Source organism: Phymastichus coffea, unplaced genomic scaffold (assembly GCF_024137745.1).
Source record: "Phymastichus coffea isolate CEN01 unplaced genomic scaffold, Cenicafe_Pcof_1.1 PCOF00097, whole genome shotgun sequence".
Classification (NCBI taxonomy): Eukaryota; Metazoa; Arthropoda; class Insecta; order Hymenoptera; family Eulophidae; genus Phymastichus; species Phymastichus coffea.
In genome coordinates this window covers 191,483-216,121 of record NW_026706908.1, presented here as the reverse complement: position 1 = coordinate 216,121, position 24,639 = coordinate 191,483, and the positions used below count along the sequence as shown (strand labels likewise).

The window sequence follows — 24,639 nt, the reverse complement described above, 5'->3', positions numbered from 1 at the left end:
ATATCGTTTGATTCGTAATAAAATTGTCTATAGAATGATGTTATGAATTTATTAATTAAGTTAGATAAAAAAATTAAATCATAGCAGTATCTTGCAAAAACCAAAAATAAGAGGAATTATTTAAACCAATATAAAGTTTGAATATGCAGTTACCAATGCTCGAAACTCTAGTAAATGATGTCTTTTAATAATCTAAAATAACAGGCCCAAGCGCGGTTTTGACAATACAAAAGTTCATCAGTAATAAGCTATCAAAGTTTCGACTTTGATGTTTTCCCGGGGGTTTTCACGCAACAATTTTAAAATTCTGATATTAGGAGGATGCTTGGGAGATCTAAATATATGAATGATATCAATATAAACTATTTCCGACCGTCCAATACCCGTGAAATAAAAAGTGCTTAGTTGCAAAATAGAATATCTTCATAAATAATGAATTTACAACAACCAGCTTATAGACAATCGACTGCTAATAAAATGATATTTAGGATATAAAAAACCAATTGTTCCATCTTTACTAAGGGCCGAGATAATTTTTTTTGTCGTACAGATAAGTAATCTAAGCCAAGTAGGCTTCTAATCAACTTTTCTTACACGACTTTTTTTATTATAATCAGTAATAATTTAACTATTTGCTGAATTTTTATTAAGCTTTGTGTCATTCACAGCTTGCTTTAAATATTTGACAAAGTCAAGTCATTACGCGTGGCGTCGGAGATAGAAGTCGCTATGTGGTGGGAGGCAGCTTCGACTATCACTGATTTATTTGAATGACTTAAACTAATTAATTTTTACGCTTCCATTAATCGTAGAAAAAGTTTTGTTCAATTCACGCATTTTTTTTTTTTTACTATCGTAATCGATTATCAAATTTTAGTTAATATTAGAAAAATTGCAAAAGATGTTGCAATTCAAACTTTTTACGGATTTTATTTTATTTCTCAATATTATAAGTTATTTAAAGAATAATTACTGGAATAAGAGTAGCTGAATATCATTCTTAATAGCAAAGGTTCAATTTGATCGTAATAATGCTTTAAAAAATAATGAAATAAGTACGTTATTTTAATCATTTTATTATAATAAATATTTACATAATTTTATATATGTAATAAAAATAATATGTTCCACAATATTATATTTTAAAAAATCATCAAAATCATAGGTGATTAGAATTAAGAGTGCAAACTTATAAAAATTCCACAAAACTTTATAAAAAACACATGTAAAATAATTATTATGGAATCTAAATTTAAATTTTAATCTAAGATCACCATGAAAAATCGTAATTAATTAATTGAAGCGTTAATAGAAACTCGATGTTGTAGGTTATGCGGCGTAAAGCAGTATGCTTTACTTTATGCTTTGCTTTCAGTCTTTCAATATTAGACTCCAAGCTTTCATCCCTTAGTCTTAACTTCTAAGTTACCTAAGTCCCAAATCCGGCTTACCTAGATCGTAGAGGTTGCTCGTGTATCTCGATGACAGGTACCAAAATGGATCATTTATTTCTGTTATAAAAAATTTATTAAAAATGTATTACAACGCATCGATCAAACATAATTTTAAATAATACTTTGAGTTGGAAAATATTTCATATCGTTATCACGAATGGAAAGAAAAATACGATAATTATACTAAAACATTACAACTGATTTTCATTAAAGTAGAAATCAACATGTATTTTTGTTTTTCATTCGCATTTCCAATTTTTATTTGACAATCAGACTTTCTCATTTTGTATTACATAATAGAGTCAAAACGATAAAAAAAAACATTATTTTGGCAGTAATCGTTCGTAATAGAAATCACAAACTTCTAATTTGTTATATATGGAGTAATAATATAATGGACTAGTTTCTTTTATCATTGTATTTAATAGTTGAAAATAAAGAAAAAAACTTATTTCAATTACTATCTTAGGTGATTATGTGTAGAGATCCGCAGTACAGTTAAATGTTCTAAAAGGCAATACTTATTTCATGCACGCATCAAAATATATAAAAAAAGTCATGCAAACATTGCCAGACATGGCTTCATTTGTCATGTGAACACTCATCTCAATGCGGAAGCGCAAGACACAACAATATTACGTACGTCTTTTAAAATCTTGCTTTTTTGCATTTGTCAGTGTGCCTCTCATAGATAAAATAATTTCTAAACACCTGACGGCAATTAACACAATTAAAAGCTTCAATACCACGGAAAAGCCTGGCAGCATGTTTGGAGTGTATATGTGCAACGAGGGTCGATTTGGAGACAGTTTTGAAGGAGCAATGATCGCAACTGACAAACATATTAACTTTGACGCAGCAAGACATGTGGCGGGACAATTGATTATTGCTCTTATAAATTTTGCCGCACTTATAGCAATGATACCGTCTTATTATACTTCTTGTTTTTTTCACGTGTTTATGCTTAGAAGATGATCCGTTTTTTGTCCAGTTCTCTAGACAATTTTTCTTTAAATAGAATTTTAATTTGGGAAGCGGCTCTAATTCTCTTTTTTTTCTAGGAATATGATTTTCCATCAACACACTGGAATTTAGTTGTCTCTTCCTTTGAGAACCTAATTTGCTACGGTATTCTAACTTTTCATTACTTCTGTTATCATCTATCGTATCTTCGTTATTAACCCTCATTATTGGCACTAGTTCAGGTAATGGTCTCGAATTTGATAAATTTTCTGTCGATCTGGAATCTTTTGCTTCACGACATGTCAAGAGATGATGCTTAAGGCTACGCTGATATTTAGTTTTAAATAAACAATTAGCATTAGGACATATAATGTTTTTTTCTTTGACACAGTACTTTAGGTGATGTCTGTAATCTTGAATGTAACTAAAATTATGTCCACAATAACCACAAGTATGAATACGTTCGGTATGATGACGAATTACGTGGATACGCGAAAGCTGATAGTTGCGTTTTTGCTGTGCACACCATTTACAACCGTAGATGTATGGAGTATCACAAATTTGGCATTTTATGTATTTTTCTAATGCTGAAGTCCATTTGTCGCAGGTTGGACACCAGCATGTCACCGATTGGGATACAACTGTAATGTCATACCACAGATAGAAAAATTATATATCATACATTTTAACTATAATTTAATTTATAATAACGTACAGTTTTGAGTTTCTTGTGGCAGAACGAAACCGTAGGTACTTTCAACTAGAGCAGATCTGGGCGATTTAGATAAACTTGGCAGCTCATCATCTAAAAAGAAAACAAATTATTTTTCAAAATTACATCATTTCTGTAAAATGATTTTATGATTTCATACCTCTATCTTTTAAATCTGGGTGATTTTCAAGAGTCTGCTCTTCTAGAGGATCATCAGACGTTATCATCTCGGAGGTAAATATTTGATCAATATCTAAAAATAAATATGAAAATTTATATTTGATAAGATTGAATGGAAAATTCATAGAAAATCGCGTACCCTCAATTTCAGCGCCAACAAATTCGTCTTGATTGTGCAACTGAACTTCAGTTGGCATTCTCCAATGTCTTTTGAATATATGTTTTTGAAGTCGAGCCTTTGTAACAAATGTTTCAAAACACTCGTCACATCTTAACGTTAAGCTTTTTGAATTGTGGAGTAGAGTGTTATCAAGTAATGCTGCCCGTTCAGCTATAGCTGAAAATATTTATATATAAACAGTATAATTTCTTCCTGCAATAATAAAAGATTGCTTTTAAATATTATTTTCAATAGATTATACCTCTTAATGGAGCTGACTTTTTAAATATTTCCACAAGAAGAGGTTCAAGATGTGCTTCTGGGCATTCTTGTTTATGTTTAACTTTGATATGCTTTCTTAAAGTATTCTTTCGATTAGTCTTCCAAAAACAAAATACACATTCCAAATAGGGTGGTACCATACAGCATCTCGTGTGATCTCTCAAACTTCGCTCGGATTTGAAAAATTGGCCACATTTAATGCAGTTAAACATCTTAGCCAATGCAGATGAAACATTCAATTCAAATGGACGTGGGTTTACCGCAATGAAATGGTTATCTACATGTCCATCCATTTCTGCTTCTAATGCGTCATCGTCTAAAAGATTTTTAATTATATAATTATAAGTTAAATATCATGTTTAGTAACTTACTAGTTGTAAGTTACTAAAAACTTACCAGAATCATTAGGAATACTTAATAATGAATTGAGGCCTGCTATACAAACATTGGAACTTTCAAAATTATCCTCTAGAAAAATAACCAATATTTTATTCTTAAATTTATTAAATTTAATCCATATTTGGAATAAAAATTAATTTTTTACCACAAATATTGTCGTTTGCTATTTGTTCACAAGCTTCTTGCAATGTCATAGATCCACTTCTACATTCATCTTCTTGATTATCTGCACTTTCAGTTTTTATATAAGCGGATCCATCGACTATAAAAATTAACAATTTTATTTGAAGTTTCAAAAGAAACTAAATCAAAAAGTTTATTAATTTTACCATGATCTAAGCAAGAATCATCTTCATTGAATTGTTCGTAATTATTGACATCATTCTGTTCAATTACATTACTTTCCTTTCTTACTATCCCGTAATCGTCCATCGTTTCTATTTTAATAGTATTGAGTACACCGTCTGGTAAATTATTTTTCGATTTTTCAGTATTATCTATATCAAAAATTTGCACAATTATTTATCAAAAACCATATTATTAACAAGGAATAATTTATTTAGTGTTGAAATTACCTTTTTCATTTATAGTAACATCTGAAACTTCTTGCTCAAATACGTTATGGTTATTTTCAGTTCCAATTATAGCATTTTCCGAGCTTTGTGATTCGCTTACTTTGTGCGAGTCTTCAGTTCTTCTATCACTATCAGTCAAGATTTTTCGTATTTGAAGTTTTACTTTGAATCTGTCTCTATCTGCAATTTTTTTTAAAAGAGCTTTTTCTATAGCTTTTCTTGATCTTTGCTTGTCTGCTAAAGTTTTTGACCTTTCCTCATCGATGACTTTTTTCAATATCTCTCGTTCTTCAATTATTTTTAATTTTTCTTTTTCTATAATTTTTTTTATTCTTTCTTCTTCCGCTATTCTTTTCAATCGTTCTGTTTCGGCTACTCTTTCCTGTTCTCTTTTCAAATTTTGTCGTATCGTTTCATCTTCTATTGCTTTTCTTAGTTTTTGTTCTTCGATTCGTTTCTTCTCCGTTTCACGTAACAGATGCAGATATTTGTGTTCGGCTACCCTTTTCAACTTTTTTTCTTCAATATGTTTCTGAGCATCTTCTGCAAGCCTAAAAAAAATAATTTTAAGATTCAGAACTATTTTCTTTTATTTCACTATTCAAATATGTACTAATTATATCCACTGTTTTATAAAATTGCTAACTATAAATATAGCAACTCAAGTTTTACTGCAAAATTTAAACTTTATTATACAAACGAAACATTTCAATCGATTGCGACGGAATGTTTCTTATTAAACAAATTATATAACCAACCTCTTTTGAAATAATTCCATAAGCATGTCTAAAGATCATAGGCATGACTTACCTTAGTCGTTCTAGTTCAGCAATATTTATTTTATATTCTTCTTCGCGTAACTTTTGTGCTTGTTCCTCAACTATTCTTAACTTTTCCTCTTCGATTCTCCTTTTCTGTGCTTCTATTAATCGGAGTTCTTCTAGTTGCGCTGCTTTTTTCAATATTTTCTCCTCAAACTGCTTTTGTCTTACTTCTTCTTTTAACTTGAGAATTTCAGCCTTCTTTGCTTTTTTCTTCGATTCTTTCTCTTCGATTTTTCTTTTTATTTCCTCCTTTTGTAACTTTTGGAGTTGTTCTTGTTCAGCAATTTTTTTTATTTGTTCCTCTAGCGTTCTTCTATCCTCTTCTTTATGTAATTTAGCTTTTTTCAATTCCTCTTGTTCATTTATTATCTTTAATCTTTGTGTGTCTACAATTTTTAAAATTTTTTCTTCTTGTGCTTCTCTCTCTCGTTCCTTCGTCAAATTTGGTTGTATCGTTTTTTCATTTTGAAGATGTTCTTTTTCTACTATTTTTTTTAATTTTTCACCTTTCAGTTTTTTTTTCTTCTCTTCATACAACTCTGGAATCTGTACTTCTGCTGCTTTTCTTAGTTCTTCTTCTTCGGTTTTCTTTTCCAGCTCTTCACATAATTTTTGAGTACATTCTTGTTCGATTGAATCTATCAATTTTTCTTCTTCGATTCTTTTTGTCTTTTCCTCTTCACATAACTGTCGGAGTCGGACTTCTTCGGCTGCTTCCTTTAACTTTTCATCCTCGCTCTTTCGCTTTGTCTCCTCTTTAAGTAATTTTTGCTGTCGTTCTTTTTCCATTACTTCTCTTAGTTTTTTCTCTTCCAAACTTCGCTTTTCCTTCTCTTCCAATAATTTTTTCTGTCGTTCTTTTTCTGCTTCTTGTTTAAGATTTTCCTCTAGCATCTTTCGCTTTTCCTCTATCTTTTGTAATTTTTGCAATTTTTCTTGTTCTGCTATTTGTCTTAATTTGTTCTCTTTGATCTCTCGCTTTTTTTCCTCCTCTTGTAATTTTTGTAATCGTTCTTTTTCAGTTGCCTTTTTCTGCCGTTCCTCTTCGGTTCTTTGCTTTTCCTCTTCCTCTTGTAACTTTCGAAGTTGTTCTAGTTCCACAACTTTTTTCAGATTTTTTTCCTCGATCTTTCGTTTTTCCTCTTCCTCTTGTAATTTTTTGAGACGTGCTTGTTCGACTGCCTTCACTTTTTCTTTCTCCTCTTCCAACTTTCGCATCCGTTCTTGTTCTACTGCATTTTTTAGTTGTTCATCATTGATCTTTTTCTTTTCTTCATCTTCACGTAGCTTTCCGAGTTGTTTTTCTTGTGCTGATTTTTTTAATTTTTCCTCTTCGATTTTTCTCTTCTCGTCTTCTTCGCGTAATTTTTGTGGTTGTTTTTGTTCCATGATATTTTTTAGCTTTTCCTGTTCAAGTTTTTTTTTCTCCTCTTCCTCTCGTAACTTTTGAAGTCGTTTTTGTTCCGTAGCTTTTTTTAGCTTTCCCTCCTCAAGTCTTCTTTTTTCTTCCTCTTCTTCTTGCAACTTTTTAAGTTTTTCTTGTTTTCCAGATTCTTTTGATTTTTCTTCTTCTGTCCTTTTCCTTTCCTGCTCTATTTGTAATTTTTGTAATCGTTCTTTTTCTGCGGTCTTTTTTAATTTTTCCTCTTTGATTTTTCTTTTCTCCTCTTCTTGTATCTTCCAAAGTCGTTCGTGTTCAGTATCTTTTTGAATATTTGTTTCTTCGTTTCTTTTTTGCTCCTCTTCTTCTTGTACGTTTTGAAGCCGTTCTTGTTTTGCAACTTTCTTAATTTTTTCTTCTTCAATCAGTTTTTTCTTCTTTTCTTTTTGTAACTTTAGCAACCGTTCTTTGTCTACAGCTTTATTTAATTTTAATTCTTTAATCTTTTTCTTGTCCTCTTCTTCTTGTATTTTTTGTAGTTGTTCTTTCTCTGCTATCTTTTTTAATCTTTCTCCTTCTTGTACTTTTCGGAGTCTTTCTTTTTCTACAGCTTTCTTCAATTTTTCCTCTTGAAGCTGTCTGCTTTTTTCTTCTTGTATATTCTTAAGTCTTTTTTTGTCTTCTATTATATTTGGCTTTGTTCTATGTGAAATTGACAACCTCTCTAAAACAACTAATAAAATAACAAATAGATTATTATATTAGTATGAGAAATCCATCTCATATTACAGATATATGATTGACATGGTTGTAATATACCTATAGGTGTGTATAAATGGTTCAAATATTCTTCTCTAAATGTTAATTTGTTCATAATGTTGAAACCATCTAAAAAGACATTAAAATTGTTATTTAATTTCAGATAAACTCATCAAATTATTACGAAATTAAGTGAAATTAAATGATATTTACATGATTTTAAATGTACTTTCTTTTCTTTCTGAGCTTTTGTTTTTGCAACATAATTCTTGTTAATAGTCTTAATAGCTAAAGGGTTATGATTAATTCTTCTTAGATTATCTGATACTGTAACATTATGCATAGATTTTATTGTTTCAGATATTTTTAAATAATTTCTAAAGTTGTACCATGATCATTACCTGGTTGAGCTTGATTATTTTTACATGTTTTAAGTCTCTTTTTTCTTTTCTTTCGTTTATTTCTTAGCCTTGTGCAATAAAAATCCTTGTTGCTTTTGTGATTCAATATTTGATCTGAAAATAAATCAACAAATGAAAAATATATCAATATTGAGCTTCTTTCAACAACTTACTAACCTGAATCATTAGAAGCATTTGAGGATGAAGCATCTTCCTCAGCAACAGAATGATTTTGAAAGTTCAAAGGTAGTTTTTCTACAAGAACTATAAAAAAGAAGTAAATTCATTAGTTTAATAACATAGAGCATTACTGAGTAGCATACTCACCAATTGGCATAATCATGGTGCTATGGCCTAAAGTCATTTTTTTATGTTAATCTGATTGTCAAAATGTTGTATTTTCCATATGATTCGTTGTTGATAAGACTATTTAACTAAGTGTAACAATTATTACTGTTGTTAATTTCACAAAAATATATATTAAGGTATTTAAATATAACCTATAAACTGAAAAATAATTATCATACACATATCCTTTTCATTTAGTTCGATTTGAGAATTTCGGAAAACTCAAATATGTTAACCAATTACAAACTGTATTAACAACTTTTTTTTTTTAGATGAGCCCTAATTGTGAGTAATTGAAGAATCTTAATGGACGTAAATACACTCTTTTGCTATCAGCTGTCCCTATATATCTACAAGGATGAAGGAAGACTGTATGGACTAGATATGGAGATTGGGGACTGGGGAGTTACTGGTGTCCGTGGTGGCGACGTATGTATATAATATATACGTACAAATAAGAGATATTTTACGGCTATCTTGTAAATTTTCAAAAGTTTTAATTATTATATTACATACTTAAATAAATGAAAATAAATATAAAATTATTTAAATAAAAAAACAGTCAATGTATTATAAGCATTTATTTAACGTATTATTCAAATGGTTATTTAATTTTACATTTAAATACTAGAGTATTATAAATTCAAAATATTTATAGTTGACTGTAACAATACAAAGTATTGTAAAATCACATTTTTATCACTGTTGCATTATTTTTTTGTATATATCAGTAAGAGTTATCTAGAATTATAATTTCATTTAAATTAAGTTGAATATTACATTTTTTTTATCTTAATTTTCTACTTTAATACCAACATTTATATTTAAATGCATTTTAGTCTCTTCTAATACTGAATTATTTTCCATATCCATAATATGTCCATAATATGTTCCATAATATTTCATTATTTCTAACTAGTAGATCTTTAAATATGAAATCTGGAAACCAATTACCACTACTCAAATCCTTCTTGTTTACAGATTTTTCGATTGTTTTATTAGTTTTTAGTTTTTGATGCTTTTCTAATTAACCTACTGTTCTTTTCGATTGATATGGCTATTTTTATTTTGTTACATTTTTTTTTTATATGATAATATGCTGTCATATATTTTTTGAAGGATTTTTTGCAAAATTTACACTGTACTTGTACAATTGATTTGCATTTTGGACAATTGTTATTATTACTTATTCTTAGATGTTCATATGTTTTATTGCAATCAATGCAGTATGGAGTAATGTAACGTGATTTAAGTTTATTACTGCTTTCAATATTTATATGTTTTTGTGGTGTATTTTCTTGCTTTCTTTGTTTTACCTTTTCTAGAATAAGATTAGACAAATTAAACAAATTTATTTGAAATTGTTAGAAAAAAATTTAATATTATTTTTTATTCATATGTACCTTCTAATTGATTATTTCTGTTGTCTTCAATTTTTTTAATCAACTCAAAAATTTGAGAATCAGTCTTTTCATGAGCAACCAAGAGGTGTAATCTTATTTCTTCTCTAGCTAAATATTTTTCAGTACATAAAGTGCATTTGAAATAAATCTTTTTACGACAGCTATATTCATGTTTCCTCCAATAGCTATTAGTAGTAATAATCAATTTGCAATCAGGACACTGAGCTTTTTTGTTACGTGGTTTCTTTGCCTCAGCTTCTTTTTGTAAATGTTTGTGACGTATATGAGTAGAAAGTGCTCGTTTTTTCTTATGTTTGAAAGAACATTCATGACATTCAAAAATCAGTTTTTTTGTAACATGATTCTCTGTATGATAAATTGCACCGCAATATGTTGTATAATTTCTATTACAAGTTTGACACTTAAATACGGATGATGCATCACATGTCTTACACCAGAAATTTCCATTTTCTACTGGATATGTTTCATCACAAATAGGACAGCATGACTTGATTCTTTTGAACTTACCTGTTAAAATATAAAACAATGAGAAATGTCTAGTTTAGAATTAATATAATATTTTTTTCTTTTTTTTAACGTCGCTCTATTTATGCTCCATCAGTGCTAATTAGCGACGGAGGCTTGCAATGTGTTTGAGAACAAAGCGCGTGAAATTTTATTCAGTGATGCTTGTATCAATCAGCAGGAACTGGGAATCGAACCCGGGCCTACCACGTACAAGTCCGTCGCCCTGCCGACCGAGCCATTACAGGCCTTATAATTATGATATAACACAATAATTGACAATTACCATTAATCGATTTTTTCCTTGCTATTTTTACCACTGATACCAATTTTTGTGCTCTGTCCCATACATTATTTGAACACTGATTTCTTTCCATCATTGTTGCTAATGCGTAAGAATCATTTTTTAAAAATAATGGCACTTGTATTTCAGGACAAAATTCTTTTATTTTCAAATGATTAAAATATTCATGTTTTGAAGAGAGTAAATCTCGACATCTCAAACATTCGTATTGAAATATATTCTGGCAATCTTTGCATCTATTACTTGAATCATTAGGTTGTTTTAATTTTTTACAAGTTAAACAAACCACATGATAATATCTTCTATTTCCTGAACAAGTAAAATATATATAAATATCATTTTTGATCAATTTAAATAAATTATATGTGCAATACTAACTAGTTGCAATTTGCTCTTCAGAATCTAGTTCGATAACTTCTTTCATTTCAGTAAAATTATTGCCTGTATTAATAATATGCTTATCTTTTGTGTTTAATGTGTGTTCAATTAAATTGTCTTTCTTTATATTGCTTATTTGTATCGCAGTTTTATTTTGAATTGGTTTTAAGTTTTGCAATTTTAAAATCACTGGAATTGGTGTATTTTTTAACTTCAGAACAGATAGATTATAACACTGTTCTAAAGTAATTTCTATTGGATCATGTGTAGATAAGGTTTCAGCTTGTAACTGAGTATTTTGTTCTATAAAAAATGTATTATCTGAACCATGAATTTTTTTCTTATTTTTTTGAGAAACAAGAATTCCATTCTCTTTTTTAATAGATTTGTTTTCTTTTATTTGACTGTATGAAGTATCCAAATAAGTATTTTGATCTATGTTTTCTTCTATTAAGTCAGGAATAATAACTTCTTCTTTAACAATGTTATTTTCTATAACGAAAAAATACTTTAATGAAATATAAATGAACATATTAAAAATACAACAATTTCTAAATTACTCACGTGTACAATTAAAAACAACCTCGTTTACATGTAGATCATTCCTTTTGTTTGAAGGAATCAAACTGAAATTTCTTCTTTTTTTGAATAATTGATTTGGATTTATACAGTAATTATGATCTAGAAATTCAAACAATCTAAATGATAGAAAATCAACATATTGTAAATAATTTCTAAAAAATTAAATATTGCTTATAAATCTACAAACCTACGTCATCTTCATCATTTGAAGGAGCTACTTTATTAACTTCTTTTACATTTGGAAGAGCTATCAACATATATGGAATTATTACAATTAAAATAATCTAATTAAAATTCTGTCAAACAAATAATTGGTGCATAAAATAAATACCTTTTGGTAATACTGGAATGTCATTTTTGGATTCTGTCATCTTTCAAATCAAACTATTATGTAAAAAAACTTTTTTACATAATATTTTTATTTTTATCTCATCTTTTATCTAATTACAAATAAATTTATATGAAAAACTGTTTTATATATTAATTTTATAAAGAAATAACCTTACATCACGGTACAGATTCGATTAAGTATTCAAACTACAACTCAAGACAGCAGTTTTTTTCAGGTTATATAATTTTCTAAACAATATAATCATGTTCACATCTATTAGTTTTTAAAAAATAGTGAATATTACCATTTACAAATTTAGATTCTTTCTTTACAACTCGAGATTAAATATCTGCAAAAATGCGAGACGACCCTGGCAAAAAAGTGATTGATTTGAAAAAAAAAAATATATCATTAGCTTCGTCTTAATTTGTACCACCCGAAAATTGCTTTTTTTGAATTTGTACCCTCCCCCAAAATTTTGAAAAAAAGTGAAAAAAACGATATTTCGGAAAACTCATACTCCTGGCAGAAAAATGATTGATATCTTAAAAGAAAAAAATACCACTAGTTTCATTTTAATTTGTACCATCAGAAAAATATTTTCTTGGAATTTGCACCCTCTCTAAACATAGAGAAAAAAACATTTTCGTAGGGTAGATTAGCAATTCAAATTAACGTATTACTGCGCATGCGCGGCGGAAAATCTATCTTCCAACAGAAAAATATGCGATTTAAAAAAAATATATATATGAATGCCTTCTTCTGAATTTGTACCATCTAAAAAAATACATAAAACTAATTTGTATCCCTGTAGAATTTGAATAATACAATGTTTTTTGTGCGATTGTAATACTGATAAATTTTACAGGACAATCTTTTATTTTTTAAGAAAAAAATATATTTCTAGCTTTACTTTAAATTTTACCAACTGAAAATAGTTTTATTGTAATTTTAGAGTGTAAAAATTACAAGAAAACTATTTTCAGTTGGTAAAATTTAAGGTAAAGCTATATTTTTTTCTTAAGAAATAAAAGATTTTCCTATAAAATTTATCAGTATTACACACTATCGCACAAAAAACATTGTATTATTTAAATTCTACAGGGATACAAATTAATTTTATGTATTTTTTTAGATGGTACAAATTAAGAAGAAGGCATTCATATATATATTTTTTTAAATCGTATATTTTTCTGTTGGAAGATAGATTTTCCTCCGCGCATGCGCAGTAATACGTTAATTTGAATTGCTAATCTACCCTACGAAAATGTTTTTTTCTCTATGTTTAGAGAGGGTACAAATTCCAAAAAAACATTTTTCTGATGGTACAAATTAAAATGAAACTAGTGGTATTTTTTTCTTTTAAGATATCAATCATTTTTGTGCCAGGAGTATGAGTTTTCCGAAATATCGTTTTTTTTTTCATTTTTTTTCAAAATTTGTGGGGGAGGGGGGTACAAATTCAAAAAAAGCAATTTTCGGGTGGTACAAATTAAGACGAAGCTAATGATATATTTTTTTTTAAATCAATCATTTTTCTGCCAGGGTCGTTTCGATTGAGCAGAACCTATGCCCCCCTGGCCATTCGAGTAGAGCAGAAGGAAAAAGCCAATATCATGTTACAATCACAAGCAGTAGTTGCTTGTAGGTTATAACTTTGTAAGTTTGTTCTTTTTTTCTAAACTTATAAAACTCTTTTTTATCTATTCTCTGTAAGTAATTAATTATTTTTCGTGTATAGCTGATTATCAAAAAGTTCAAGGTTAGTCAAGAAACGATAGCAAAAACAACTCAGCTTTCGTCAAGATTCTAATTCTCACTGAAAAGTCGTGATTCAACAAATATGGCGAGTTCCTGGCTACTCTCCGTCTCTGTTGTGTTCGTTCAATTGATCGTCGTGCGGTCGGGAAATGTTGTTCCTATGCTACTTTGGTCTGGAGACGCATCCCATGACCTCATTAATCCTCTGCACAAAACTTCAAGGACAGAATTTGAGAAGGTTCTGACTGAGCGAGTGGCTAAGACTCAACCACCTATAATGGTCTTCGTCAAAGAGAATTTCTGTGTTGAGGAAATTAAGTATCACAAAGAGGTTTGTAATAATATACTATTTATTTATCTTTTATTGATGAACTTGTCTTGAAATCAATGTTTGCAATCAAACATTTTTTATATTGTGAAATTGTGTTTTGAAAGAATGACTAAAAAGCATTGAAATATTTATTTAATATTATTAACAGTATTATACAGAATATGCATTTCATCAAAAACAATTCAATTTTCAAAACAATTTTACTCAAAGGAAGTATGTCAGTTTGAACAATTTATTAGAGTTCAAATAATATAGAATGTAACAGTGCTGAGGAAAATCAATAGCTCTAGTTCAATTCTGTAAAAGTATATTTTCCAAAAGAATTTGTTGTTTCCTAGCTTTTTCTCAAGATTCCTATTTGTACTATTTTAAGTTTAGTTATAATTTATTCATACAACCTAAAATTTAATTAGTGGCTGGAATAGTAATTGAATTAAACTATTAAAAGTTTACATAAACTTCTAAAATCTATGTAAATTGTAAATTATAAAATTGTAAATTATAAAAAAATCACTATCCAATAGTAGGTATACTCTATTGCCTATAAATTTCATGATAATAATAGTACTATACATATTTTATACTTAATTAAAAAAAATTTTCTTATGTAATGTACTTAATCAACTTCATGTGAAACAACAAGTGAAAAGTAATTTTAATGATGTCAAACATCAAGGCCTAATTCCACTAATTGTAGTTGAAAGTCTATCAATTCTCTATCATTTGCCATCTTATAGACTGCAATAATGTAAAGGTTAGATAGGCGTTCATTAAATGTGGTACGTTCGGCGCTACAGTTTTAAACAACAGTCACTTTTGCTCACTACCGGTAGTGTTGGTACTAAATAATCGAACTAGATATTTTTAGTAATGTTACTAGAGTTGCGATTCGCGTCCGTATCCGTCCGCATCCGTACGTACCTATGGGACCGGGCCGACCGGGGCCTTAGGCACCAATGCGAAAACAGCCCAACACAAATAACATTTTATAAAAAAAAATGATCACATCTCACGTATGTCTAATTGTACTTCTCGAAAAAATAATTATTTGTTATTGTACCATTATATTTCTCATAAAAAATAAAAAATATCGTTATCGATAATTCACCTCCTATTTATTCGCATAAAAGACATAATTAAGCAAAAATAAATTCACAGAAAAATTGTACCTTCTGTAGTCTAAATTGTACCATCAGTACAATTCTATAAATTTGTTTCTAAAAGAAATAATAGGACAATTACAAATTACCACTAATTGTTACAACGTACAAGGATGTCATCCGGAAATGCACTTTGCGCAGACGTAGAGCTTTGTAATTGTCCTATTATTTCTTTTAGAAACAAATTTATAGAACTGTACTGATGGTACAATTTAGACTACATAAGGTACAATTTTTCTGTGAATTTATTTTTGCTTAATTATGTCTTTTATGCGAATAAATAGGAGGTGAATTATCGATAACGATATTTTTTCTGAGAAATATAATGGTACAATAACAAATAATTATTTTTTCGAGAAGTACAATTATACATACGTGAGATGTGATCATTTTTTTTTAAAATGTTATTTGTGTCGGGCTGTTTTCGCATTGGTGCCTTAGGCATATAAAAATTCTCCAAAATGCTCACTACACTCAGGCCATCACATGACTCACGTGACTTACGACACGAGATGCGCAGAATCAATGTGAAAAGCGCGGCAAGTCAAATTTAAATGCTTTGTCTTCTCTCATTACATGAATATTGTTTCGTCGATAGTGATAGTGGAGAAAACAATATAGTCTAAATTAAGAATTTATCTTACGTGCTTGAATGTTTGATTGATCATTTAGTCCACTTGTTATTACAGAGCTTGCAACAACTGAACAATGCTAGATCACTGACTTATTTAGCATAAGTGGAATCGGTTATATCGACTTTTGAAAACCTACCAAATTACAACGTAACTGTGGAAGACGATTTTGAAACAGTCGTCGATGGTTAATTGGTAGAAGTACCGATCAACGATATCGATGCCATTCCCGACGTGTACAATGTGATTTTAGAATCCAGTCCAAATCTTGTAATCGCTTTAACTGGAAAATCCTGCAGCTATTCATCTTCGGAACGTATCAAGAGAGCAGCAGACGACCCAAAAGCAGATTCGGATTCGTGGATCGTAGCTACAGACGGAAAAATTCTGCTGTATGCCGAAAAGAAGCCTATGTTGAAGGTCTGTCGATATAATCAACAAATACATTTCTAAAGTAGAAATATAAAATGTCATTTCATTTTTTTTCTTTTACAGATTAACGGTATGGAATATGAGTTGAAGACGTTGCTAAGTTCGTCAATAAAGAAACTTGAGAAGAACCGCACAGAAGTGCAAATGAATTTTGCGTTAGATAAATTGGGAACTGTAGTTTTGGTAGCTGATTTCAATGTTTTGAACGGATACGTTAAGTTAGTAGATATTACTTATGCCGTAGAAAACAAATCAGATAATCCAATAGTCCTGAAGAGTAAAACTAATATCGAATTCCCAACTACTAATTTCTCGTACCACTACAGCAACAGTATTCTCTTTTCTTACGTATATTCAGATCCAGATAAAAAAGTTTTGAATATGATCGTGTTGAACCTCACTGATATACAAGTACAACTAAATACAACTGTTTTTGGTGACGCTTACGATTGCGTTGGTTTCACGACGGTACCCGTTTGGATGAGACTTTTTGTTACGTTTATTTTAGGACTTATTATGACATGGAGTATATGGATGATTATGGACATTCGCACAATGGATCGCTTCGATGATCCTAAAGGAAAAACTATAACCGTTACTGCTCAGGAGTGAGATATTTGACAGTTTGAAATGACGGTACTTTGTTTTGTTAACTACGTTTCAATTAGAAGCTTTTAACTGTCACAAAAACGCATATAATTTTGTTCTCTCTGAAAGATCGCTCACTGACGTTCAGATTCAAGAATGTAATACCCAATAACTGTTGACGTACGTAATTTGTATATTAGCGTGTATAGATGTGTATATGATTATTACTGTATTTTTTCATTTGATACCACATGAAAATTCATATCAAAGTATTGTTACATCGGCATTCTATAAAAAAATGGTATTCTGATCTTCAAACAAGTAGAAATGTACATTGAACCTTTTGTACATTCATCGTTCCGAATATAATGTGTATGTATGCAGTTGATAGATGTTTTTGTAATTGTTTATATTACCTACTACTCATTGTTGAATATAATAGTTTATTTTGTTTTATAAATTCATCGATTTTGGGTTAGTTGGGTTCCAAAGGTGTGCCTAATAATAATAAACGCATTTTTCGCGATTGCAATGTACAGAAAAGTGTATTTCCACTTAACTACTGCGCAAGTTTGCCATACGTGTGTTTAACGGTGAAATTATCGCTAAGTTTGAAATAGATTTTTTTTTGGAAAATATAATGTTAACGATAATGAGAATGTGTAACAAATTACTTGAATATGGTAATAAAAACGAATTGGACTGTTTTTCTGGGCGAAAAATGTTTGTACTGATTTTTATTCATAGATTCGTTCAAAATTCGCATAATTAAGATTTTTAAATAACCGCCAGTATAGGAATTCATGTTCAAGCATAATCTTACCACATTCCAATAGTTGTAACAATTTTGTCACACGTGAAATCAGTATAAATTTCTTTCATCAAGAAAAAAAACGAGATAAATTGTACAAAATATTGTAGTATCAAATGGATCACTTTACTCAGGATATATCCTTATTCAATATTGATAAATTATTTGTGATTATTCAACAGTTATAAAAAATACTACTGTACAGTTATTGTACATGGTATAATGTTATATTATTCTCTACATCGAGATACGTCGTATCGATGAAAAATAAATGATTTGAAGTAACCTACGCAATTATTATTTTTATTTTTCCTCAAACAAACACTTATTCGCGTTCGAAAAATCAAAATCATTAAGTAGATTCATCAAAAGAATGTTTTCCAAAAAGACCACATAAACCTTGTTACACATGCAAAAGAAAAAAGTACATATTACAAAGCGTGATCTGACTGCTCGATAAGAACCAAACACTTCCATTGAAATTTCGCGTAGCACCGGAAAAACGATTTTCACGATTACCGAGTAAAAAAGCCAGACGGGCTAGTCGCATGTCGATGGGATTTTAAAGTAGTCGACGAGGCTTGCAATTTTGCGTTTAAAAAAAATATTCGCATTAGCCTAAATGCCACCTAAGATAAATTGTTTTTCCTCGCCAAGATTAATAATGGCACGCGATCGCGCGAATTTTCACCTTGAGGATGATTCTTCGATCGCGTATCTCGAAGATGGTTTCGAAAGCAAAACAAAACTCTCCGAGTATGCAAATCGTTGTGCCGGCGCGTGCAACGGCTATATACGTCTGGAATACACAAAACACGGGCGCTCGCGCGCGCACACAAACACGTACACACAATGTGTGTCGTAAAAGTAGACGATGGAAGAAATAAAAAGGACGAGCGTGATAATTTATGCGACTCGTGCTTCGGCATCAGTTTTTTTGGTACCTCGTTTGGCTGCTGGTTTTCGTTCGAGTCATTCGGTTTGGAAAGTGCGAATACAGGGCAAAAAGGCAGGATTACATATGCAGCCAGGAAGTCCGAGTGTCCGCGAGGAATCGGCGATACGTTTTAACGAAAAAGAATTTCTTTTAACTTTACCATTGATAAATTCAAGCTTATGTTGATCGTCAATCGGTTCACTGACGTAACTTACGTTACATCGCCCTGACCAGCCGAAAAAAAAACAAAGAAGTAACCTGATCGATCGCGCGCTCGAAAAGATCACCTTGACCCCGTGACGTCGTGCGGAGCAACGTCATTATATATATATAAGAAAAAAAAACGGCAGCAGATCGCGTGCTGCTACACGCCGCTTATCTTGATGGACGCAAAAAGCGCTCTTGCACAGGGGTTGCTGCTGAAGTGTGCGCTATCGCAGGCTGACCCTTGATGTTTTTCTTCTCCTCTTGCAGGAGAGTGGTAAAGTGGGACTACGTGTGCTTCGATCGATTTCGCCGCCGCTCGGAGGAATCTCCTCCTGCGTTACGAGGCCGGAGAACGATTCCAGCGAATTCCCTCGCGGAAAAGGACAAACAACGATAACAAATTGCAAGTCACGTCACTTCATATCGAATGGATGTTTACAATCGGTGTGCTAAGAAAGAAAAAAAAAGAGCTGATTATTCGAGAGGACAGCAACAGCGATGATTCACTGCGCAACTAGGCACGGGGAATTCCCGTGTCGCGCGTTAACCACCTGTTCGACGTTGCGATCTTTCAAGTCGAATTAGTCAAGGACAGTGGTATTTTCGGGAGGGGGGGTCTGCCCAATCGAACCTTCGCGCACTGGAGACAAAGGAATGTTCTACGTTAAAACAGTCACTGGGTTCTGAAGTAAAGGAGACTTTAATTTTCGGAGGTGTACGCGCGATTACAGAAACAAACAAGCAACAGCATGCCGATCAAGATCCGAACGCCTGGAAAATTGCCCCGAGACGATGTCTGATTAAGAAATCGCCGTTACGATCGCTACGATCGCCAGCAGCAGCCTCGTGTCAAATAACAGTCCGGCCGACGAGTTTTCTGAAACGAAAAAAGAAAAGAAGAAAATAAATAAATGAGATAAAATATGTTGAACGAGTTTCGGGCGAGCCAATGTGACTTCGACGAGCGAATCCGAGAAAAACAATAAATAATACGATGATTTGTTGTCTTTCTTCCGTCGGCTGTACATAATCGCTCGCGTAATTGCGACAAGCAGAAGTTTAAATTGCGGAGTAAAGGAAAAAAGCGTGGCAACGATCTTTTTTTTAGTTTGTTTATCTTCCTTCGTCAACTCACTCGATCTGCAATCTTCGCCAACTTGAACGAAATCAACATCACACGAGCAAACGCTATTCTTGCAAACGCCTGTCGACGATGTAGTAAAGCATTCCCTTTCGCTCTTGCAGTCTTGTCCTAACTCTGAAAACAAAAATAGAAGTCGTCGACCGTGTCGCATGAACCAGTTGGCTGTAGCCGCCGTTATCTCACTTCTTTTTCTGTAGCAAGCCTCGGTGTTGAAATAGTGATCGCCGATACAATCGCAACGTCCACTGGCGTCTTCATCATTGTTGCCGTCATAATCTCGGCTCGCTGTGGCGTTGCAGAATGTATTCTCGACCGCGGCCGAGCACTGCACGTCCTCGGTGCAAGCTTCCTTGTAATGCGACTCTTAAACGACGAAATAAAAACGAAAGATATGAACTCGACGGTTTTAAAAAGCGGTAGTTTGCTTTGAGATTTGTACTTTTGATGCACTCGTTGCCCGAGCCGACGGTGAAATCCGAAGTGCATCGGCACGTTTTCGCATTGTCGACTGTCAAACACGCAGTATTTTCCAGCTTGCACTCGTCGTCATTTTCGCATGCGGCGTTCAAGCCTGAAAGAGAGCAGAATACCTTTCGATGTGCCTGTATAACAGCGATGGTAAATTTAAAAAACGAAAAGAAGAAATTGGAATGCTTTACCTTTGACGCACTGTTGCTCGCGTTGGAAAAACGTTTTCGAGCACGCGCATTTATTATTTTCACAACTGGCATTTGGTATTGCTTTGCACTCTTCGGTCTTTTCGCAGTAAGATCCAAACACTGCAAGACGTAAAATATTCTGCTCAGAATCACTTCTTGATGAATGTAACGAAGTTTCATTGTGCGTCAATGATCATTATTGGAGATAAAAAAAAACTTATAGAACCATTAATATTACTAACCTGGCTTACTACTGTAACAATATCCACCGTCGTCGCTTGCAACGGAGCCCTTTGGACAAGTACAAATGCCCGAAGTACACTTTGGAATGTAATCATCTCCTCTAGAGTAACATTCATAATCATTCTTACAGCCTTGCTTGATTTTACTGTACTTCCAGCAAAATTTTTCCTTGGCCACCCAGTGACTGGCCTCGTCGCACGTGCATTTCCCGTCCGCACATTTGGCCCGAGGCCCGAACAAATAACAGACCTCCGGATGGATACACTTAGCGCCAATTGTTTTGGCGACTGAAAATCAGCGATTCTCTCATTTTGAAAATATCATTTTCGGATCCCATCAATTTGAAAAGAAAGTGTCGTTACATTTTCGGCACAGCCGGTTATCTTTGAGAGCAGCTCGGTCGATGTCGCACGTCCACGCGCCGTTCTTGCAGGTCGAGAATCCGACGCTAAAGTTCGATTTCGCTTGCTCGGCACTGCAGGACGTGCCGATCTCTGCGGGAACGTCGTGAGCGTTGTGAACGTTCGAACGTTGCGCGCTGGCTTTCGCATCGCCTAGTTGCGTCGTCGATGCGATCGGACTTACCGGGAACGCAGCCGTCGACAGGGCCGCCACGCGCGGTTTGGTCTCTGATGGCGAAGTAGCCGCGATCGCAGACGCAGGTGTTGTTGGCCGCGCACACGGAGTGATCCAGCAGCTTGCAATCGAGGTCGGCCTTGCATTGGCTCTCGCCGACGACAATGCCGCCCGACAAACGGACTCGTGCCACGAACGGAAGCTCCGCGTCGTCCTCGCGCGTCCTGTGCGTCGCAACCATTGCCTCGCCGCCCCCGTCCTGGCTGTCCACGCGAGGGCTTCCGTTGTCCAAGGTGCACACGTTCGACGTGCAGATGGCGTTCTCAATGAAAGCGCAATCGGAGTCGAGCGCGCACTCATCGCCGATGTTTTTGGCAGCCGGTCGGCAGGTGGTGTACTCGCGCTGGTAGAAGCCCTCGCTGCACTTGCATTTTCCGTCTCGACACGAGGCCGCCTGGTAATCCGCGTTCACGAAGCATTCCTCGTCGCGATCGCACGGCTCGTCCAGTCCTGCGGACACGAGCGAGCGAGCGTCTGAACTTGGACGGACGGGACACGCTCGCGTGAGTCGTCGCCGCCGTCGTCGTCGTCGTCGTCGTCGTCGTCGCGCGGCAACGAACAACGCCGTCTCGGCATGTTTTCTCAGACGGGCGCGCCGGACGGCTATTTACCTTTGGTCTCGAAACATCGCCCATGCAGGTAATGATAGTTTTCTGTGCAGACGCATTGCTCGTTGGGACGATCGCACGTGCCGCCTGCGTCGAGAAATGCCGAGCACTGGACGCTTTCTTCACACGTGTCGTAGTAGCCGTTCGCCACTGAAAGTTGCAATTGTGCGAATTTTTTTTGTCTATCTTCCTTCCGATTTTCTGCTAAATTTTGCTTTACCTTTTAAGCATCTGGTCAGTGAACCGTCTCTAATGTAACCTGAGCGACACTCGCATAACCCTTGTTTACTGCAATTCGAATTTTCTACATGGCAGTCAGCAGCGGATTTACAAATCGAGCTTAGTCCACGGAATGGTATTTCTGTATGTGAAATTCATTGTTGGTCATTGATTATAGCCGAAGAGCTTGGAATTTTTACTTAAAATTGTATACAGCATTTCGAAGTGTTATCTCAGTCATACACACGATACGACGAAAATAACTTTACTTTTTATTACTAAGCGGTTGTTAAAATGCATATCATCCATTTTTATGCCCAAATGCATCGCAATCACACATCAATATTAGCAAGGAGCAACGTTGAGGCATCGCAAGAAAAATATACATAACTTTCACTCCTCTTTCACCCGAACATTTAGTAAGAAAGAAACAAACAATGGAACGGCTTTTTTTCACGCTATCATTTTTTTTAAATTAATCGTTCAATTCACTTTTCTCGGCAATTAAATGAAACACGAGCAAAAATCACGCGTTAGCACTCGTTCCTTTCGACACTCTCAGTTATAGAAACTTATCCAACTTCATGCTCAGCGCTCGTAAGAAATTTGCAGATTAAGGGCGCGCGTGAGATCGCGCAACTGGAAATAGGCACGGAACGAACCTCGGATAGTTTCTAAATTCGTAAACTCGGTCGCGCGCGCCGACGAATTTTTTGCACTCGTACCGTATGAAAACGCCGAGGTGGCGACGGCCAGCAAGCAGATGGTCGTGATCATCGTGCCTTCGTTTTTCGGAGAACGACTCGACGACTGATCGGTTTTTATCGCAATGGCCGCTGGCATATCGAGGGCCGTTATCGACTTTACTGTACATTCTTAGATCCATTATCGCGTCGTACACCTGCATCGCGCAAAAAGTCTTGAGTATCTAATCGATAATTACTGTCCCGTCAACGACCGCGCATCGGCTAGCTCAAAAAAAAAAGAAGAAAAACGAAGAAAACGTGCCCGACAAATAATTTTACAAATGAGCGAACTACAGGAAAGAGGGAATGAGTCTTCGCGCGCGTTATGCAATTGAACGTGATATAATAATGTGCGGGATGACCGTTATCCAAGCGTGAATGTTGCAAGCCAACGCATGCCAGCTTTTAAATGCGCAACACGTCGTATTATTTTTCAGTTCGAACGTTCGAAAAGCGATCGAACCCTGGAAATAATCGAATATGTTTCTCATCCGTTGGCGAAACTTATCATCGGCTATTATCGGCTTTTATTCAATCCATAAGCCGAGAGAACTTTTTGATGGTCTGCTTTCCTCAAATCAATAATACTTTCGGCGATAGAAAACTATGGTCTCTTTCTGTCCAGTTTCCATTGAGACGCTTTCTTGGAACACGAAACGACGGCGAATAAGATAAGATATAACTTAGAGACGCATGGCGCAGCATTTTCTGGCTGATAAAAAAAAATCGTTACCTTGCAACACAAGTATGCGCGCTCACGCGAATGCCCACACGAGTTCCTGGTGAATGCAATCGAAGCGGAGATGAGAAAAATAAATTTAGCAGTTAATAAAAAAATCCAGCGAACATCATTTAAACATTCAAAAATTTCCGATAAGAAAAAAAAACAAAAAAAAGACGTTCAGTCGAAAGTGTATATATACAAGACGCGAAAGGAGGAGTCGAGGAGAATGGTGAAAGTCCTGCGGACTCGTCGTCGACTCGTTGAAAATCACCGCCGCTGTGTAGTGGAATCGACTTCCTTATTAAGATAAAATTGTATAGTTATAATTTAATAATAAATTCCTATTATAATTGCACCTGTAACGTTGAAGCTGAGGATTAGAAGGTTGGTGTCTACATTCAACTTTTACTGCGTATCTACCTTAGTCCCTGGCAAAAAAAAATAAACGTTCTCTTTCACGAATGACTGTCTATTGTTTGTGTAACGGTTTTTATGATTGGTTCTTTATGCAACGACGTTACCGTGGCTTGAGCGTCGCATTAAAAAATGAATTATCGGAATATTAATTTTACCTTAAAAAGATTTAAATGCAATTCTGGCCGATCGACACCCAAAGACACAAAGTTCAAGTGTCACGTAACGAAGAGAACCGCATTGCCCAACAAGAGCGACCTTTGGCAAAACCATAACAGCATAATAATCTATACTGTACAAACGAATTCGAAACGCGAGCGTCTCGATGATCCCATGCAAAGTGAAGAGCTTTCTATAAACGGTACATCGAAACGACGTAGCTGTGATGTTTAGTGATTTTCAGAGGGAGCGCTCTCTTCCGCCACG

The 24,639-nt window shown here is 33.7% G+C and overlaps 3 protein-coding genes and 1 long non-coding RNA gene across 5 annotated transcripts; 1 reads left to right on the top strand and 3 right to left on the bottom strand.

Annotated features, from left to right (window-relative positions):
* Positions 1-1,323: 1,323 nt before the first annotated feature.
* LOC131669840 (uncharacterized) lies at positions 1,324-11,580 on the bottom strand. Its single transcript, XM_058945010.1, has 19 exons — positions 11,049-11,580; positions 10,653-10,979; positions 9,842-10,369; positions 9,458-9,759; positions 8,418-8,457; positions 8,268-8,354; positions 8,091-8,204; positions 7,903-8,016; positions 7,750-7,818; positions 5,536-7,663; positions 4,726-5,276; positions 4,480-4,647; positions 4,296-4,412; positions 4,148-4,219; positions 3,732-4,067; positions 3,449-3,646; positions 3,290-3,382; positions 3,133-3,222; positions 1,324-3,058 (listed from the first exon to the last, which is right to left on the bottom strand). Exons 1-19 carry the CDS (start codon positions 11,578-11,580, stop codon positions 2,103-2,105), a joined length of 6,822 nt encoding a protein of 2,273 aa, XP_058800993.1. The 3' UTR covers positions 1,324-2,102.
* Positions 11,581-11,631: 51 nt separating this feature from the next.
* Positions 11,632-12,015, bottom strand: LOC131669833 (uncharacterized). Its single transcript, XR_009302401.1, has 3 exons — positions 11,962-12,015; positions 11,818-11,877; positions 11,632-11,746 (listed from the first exon to the last, which is right to left on the bottom strand). It is a non-coding gene; the product is annotated as an uncharacterized LOC131669833 (long non-coding RNA).
* A 1,481-nt stretch (positions 12,016-13,496) lies between these two features.
* LOC131669832 (V-type proton ATPase subunit S1-like) lies at positions 13,497-17,029 on the top strand. The gene is made up of 4 exons (XM_058945000.1): positions 13,497-13,620; positions 13,703-14,053; positions 15,903-16,265; positions 16,341-17,029. Exons 3-4 carry the CDS (start codon positions 16,257-16,259, stop codon positions 16,887-16,889), a joined length of 558 nt encoding a protein of 185 aa, XP_058800983.1. The 5' UTR covers positions 13,497-13,620; positions 13,703-14,053; positions 15,903-16,256; the 3' UTR covers positions 16,890-17,029.
* A 2,382-nt stretch (positions 17,030-19,411) lies between these two features.
* On the bottom strand, positions 19,412-23,649 carry LOC131669828 (cell death abnormality protein 1-like). 2 transcript variants are annotated; one of them, XM_058944995.1, is made up of 11 exons: positions 23,055-23,649; positions 22,331-22,471; positions 22,114-22,260; positions 21,452-21,952; positions 21,229-21,360; positions 20,866-21,153; positions 20,624-20,775; positions 20,404-20,566; positions 20,148-20,327; positions 19,956-20,078; positions 19,412-19,697 (listed from the first exon to the last, which is right to left on the bottom strand). In XM_058944995.1, the coding sequence occupies exons 1-11, from the start codon at positions 23,170-23,172 to the stop codon at positions 19,621-19,623; spliced, it is 2,022 nt and encodes a 673-aa protein (XP_058800978.1). In that variant the 5' UTR covers positions 23,173-23,649; the 3' UTR covers positions 19,412-19,620. The 2 variants fall into 2 exon arrangements, with proteins under 2 accessions (XP_058800978.1, XP_058800979.1); XM_058944996.1 differs by having other exon boundaries at positions 19,424-19,697; positions 20,404-20,535; positions 20,624-20,743; positions 23,055-23,570.
* Between the last annotated feature and the right edge of the window lie 990 nt (positions 23,650-24,639).

Excerpts from the sequence above, each read along its gene's own strand:
- LOC131669840 (XM_058945010.1), bottom strand. The coding sequence starts at position 11,580 with ATGTTCATTTATATTTCATTAAAGTATTTTTTCGTTATAGAAAATAAC. Across the intron at positions 8,205-8,267 it reads AAATGCTTCTAATGATTCAG|ATCAAATATTGAATCACAAA; the intron begins GTTAGTAAGTTG and ends ATTTATTTTCAG. Across the intron at positions 5,277-5,535 it reads GCTGAACTAGAACGACTAAG|GCTTGCAGAAGATGCTCAGA; the intron begins GTAAGTCATGCC and ends TATTTTTTTTAG.
- LOC131669828 (XM_058944995.1), bottom strand. The coding sequence starts at position 23,172 with ATGCCAGCGGCCATTGCGATAAAAACCGATCAGTCGTCGAGTCGTTCT. Across the intron at positions 22,261-22,330 it reads ACTGACCAGATGCTTAAAAG|TGGCGAACGGCTACTACGAC; the intron begins GTAAAGCAAAAT and ends TGCAACTTTCAG. Across the intron at positions 21,361-21,451 it reads TGTCGACGGCTGCGTTCCCG|AGATCGGCACGTCCTGCAGT; the intron begins GTAAGTCCGATC and ends ACGTTCCCGCAG.